This window comes from Otolemur garnettii, unplaced genomic scaffold, assembly GCF_000181295.1.
Source record: "Otolemur garnettii isolate 467f Iridium unplaced genomic scaffold, OtoGar3 scaffold00032, whole genome shotgun sequence".
NCBI lineage: Eukaryota > Metazoa > Chordata > Mammalia > Primates > Galagidae > Otolemur > Otolemur garnettii.
The window spans coordinates 15,910,503-15,912,210 of NW_003852427.1; the positions used below are offsets into that span (position 1 = coordinate 15,910,503).

General features: G+C 33.4%; 1 protein-coding gene across 2 annotated transcripts in view; it reads right to left on the reverse strand.

Annotated features, from left to right (window-relative positions):
• Positions 1-1,708, reverse strand: part of PLSCR5 (phospholipid scramblase family member 5) — a 36,439-nt gene that overhangs the window by 8,245 nt on the left and 26,486 nt on the right. The window contains exon 7 of one of the 2 annotated variants that reach the window (XM_003789465.2): positions 719-801. In XM_003789465.2, the coding sequence (XP_003789513.1) occupies positions 763-801 (39 nt within the window). In that variant the 3' untranslated portion in view covers positions 719-762. Of the gene's footprint in view, positions 1-718; positions 802-1,708 lie in introns of those variants that run through there. The other variant, XM_012804941.1, reaches the window with a different exon arrangement.

Genomic DNA, 1,708 nt, shown 5'->3' on the forward strand with positions numbered 1-1,708 from the left:
CAAATAGACAAATGTCCTGCTGTTTTTACTACCTTAGATGTTTCTTTATGTGGTTATTTAGTTATCTGGCATCAGAAGGTATTTAAGACATGCTTTGGTTTGTAAATATTAGTTTCCTTACGGAATGTAACTGTACCTCTTGCCATTGAAATGAATTGATACCATCGAACTGTCTCCTCATGTTTAGATATATTAATTATTCAACTTTTAACTTTTCTAACACACAACATTTTACTACAATAAGAAATTTAGTAAACAAAGTATAAAGAGCCCACTTTTGAGAAAATATTTTAGAAATTCAGTCCTTTTGATTAGTAACCAGGCTTAGTACCAGAAAAACTTCAAAGTGTTCTCTAAACATTGAATTTTCATCAGTGATGCTGCAAGCCTTAGTTCTCATCTTTCATGCTTACCATGGCAAGAACTTCAAAAGGATAAAAAGAAAGCATCGTAATCTCACAAAACAACCTTGTGCTCAGGCCAGTAATCGTGTATTTAGCTATACCATGCATTCACAACCAGATAATTGCCTCATTAAATTATGTTTTAATAAATATAATAATTAACAGTTTGTTACAAAAAAGCAAATACTCAAATCATTCAGAAACAAAGTCCAGCGCCCAAGGGATTTCTAGAAGAAAATGAAAAAGAATTAGATAGCGTCAAATATAGACATCTTCAAAGGGAAAGAGATCATTTAAACTTGCTTTTTACTTACTGAAATATGTTCTGCATATTTTATTGTTTTCATTATCATGCTTGTTATAATCCAGCCAGTGAATGTTCAAAGAACATGAAATCCTACAAATAAATAAACCGAATATGAGTGAATTTACAAAAAGGCAACAATTAAGATCAAGAGCCTGACATGGAAACTTTGATTATGAAAAGCAATTATATTTCCTGTGGTGTTCCAGCATCATATGATTTATCAGGAGGAAAAAAACTGAAAAGTTTTCAGCTTCCTGACACTTACATGTTGAATTTTCAGAGCCTGAATAACTTGAAAACTTTGTATAAGTAAGTCTGGCATTATCGGTCTAAATTTTGGGTGATGAATAGTTTAAAGAATTAGAATGTGGTGTGTTCTGGGCCAGTGAAGGAAGCTGTGATAGGCACTGACCTTTGAATAAAAATTAGATATATCATTACAGACAACGTGGTCAGCAATTAGGCTATCATCTGAGGAAGTACTGAAAACTACATCACAGAGAACTCAAGAGAGTGGAGTGTGAAGAGGGAGAGTTATGGGACATAAAGTGGTCACCTAGAACCAGAAGAGGCCAAAAATTAAGTTGCATTTGTGTATTTTTTTTTCCTATAGATCAGGAGGTATCCTCACACCAGCAGCTTGCTAAAGCTCTTTCACCATTTGTACACTTTCAAGGAGTATTTAGGAGAAACTCAGTAAATAAGGCTGATTTAATTCCCCAGTAGCACGCATTAATACAGCTATAATTTTTAGGATCTTAAAAACTTCAGAGAACAATAAAACAAGAGGAATAATTTAAGTGTACTTAAAAATTCCATGAGTTTTTGTGAGTGCATTGAAAATGGCAGGAAATGACTTAGATATTAGAGGGGGAATTAGGGATAGGAGCCGGTCAAGAATTTTGGCACAAGTAATACTTAACTTTTGCTCTTCTGTCACTGATAAGCATAGACCAAAGAACAAAATGTTTTCAATAAAATTCTAAGTTGATGGCTC